The sequence below is a fragment of the Morus notabilis genome, unplaced genomic scaffold (assembly GCF_000414095.1).
Source record: "Morus notabilis unplaced genomic scaffold, ASM41409v2 Scaffold294, whole genome shotgun sequence".
In the NCBI taxonomy this organism is placed as follows: Eukaryota; Viridiplantae; Streptophyta; class Magnoliopsida; order Rosales; family Moraceae; genus Morus; species Morus notabilis.
Window position 1 is genome coordinate 281,039 of NW_010365149.1, and position 385 is coordinate 281,423.

Consider the following 385-nt stretch of genomic DNA (forward strand, 5'->3'; position numbering starts at 1 on the left):
AAGTAATCTTGCAACGTCCTCTGCTGAACTTCCTCGTGTTATGCCATTGCGAATAGATTTTGAAATGCGAATTCCAACGACGACGAGTGCGACGGAGACGAAGAAGATGAGTCGGATAGAATTTCACTAGGGTTTTCTAAATCTGGACGCTGAGCAAATCTCCCTAGTTCGTCTCTATATCGATGCATTCACCCTAAGCAGCTCTTTTTTTTATTTTTTTATTTTTTGTTTTGTTTTTATTTTTTTTAATCAAAAAGAAAATAATTATATAGTAACGTAAATTGTAATCACCGAGAGTGCTCCCAGGAAAGACTATAGCTCTTGGCTCAATGAATAGTCTCCTAGACAGAGCAACGTTCCTAGGAAAGATTGGTGGGGCGAGGCC

The 385-nt window shown here is 39.2% G+C and overlaps 1 protein-coding gene across 1 annotated transcript in view; it reads right to left on the reverse strand.

The window, feature by feature from the left end:
* Positions 1-188, reverse strand: part of LOC112093407 — a 2,347-nt gene extending 2,159 nt beyond the window's left edge. Inside the window, exon 1 of the mRNA XM_024171729.1 lies at positions 45-188. Within this exon, the coding sequence (XP_024027497.1) occupies positions 45-188 (144 nt within the window). The remainder of the gene's footprint in view (positions 1-44) is intronic.
* Positions 189-385: the final 197 nt, after the last annotated feature.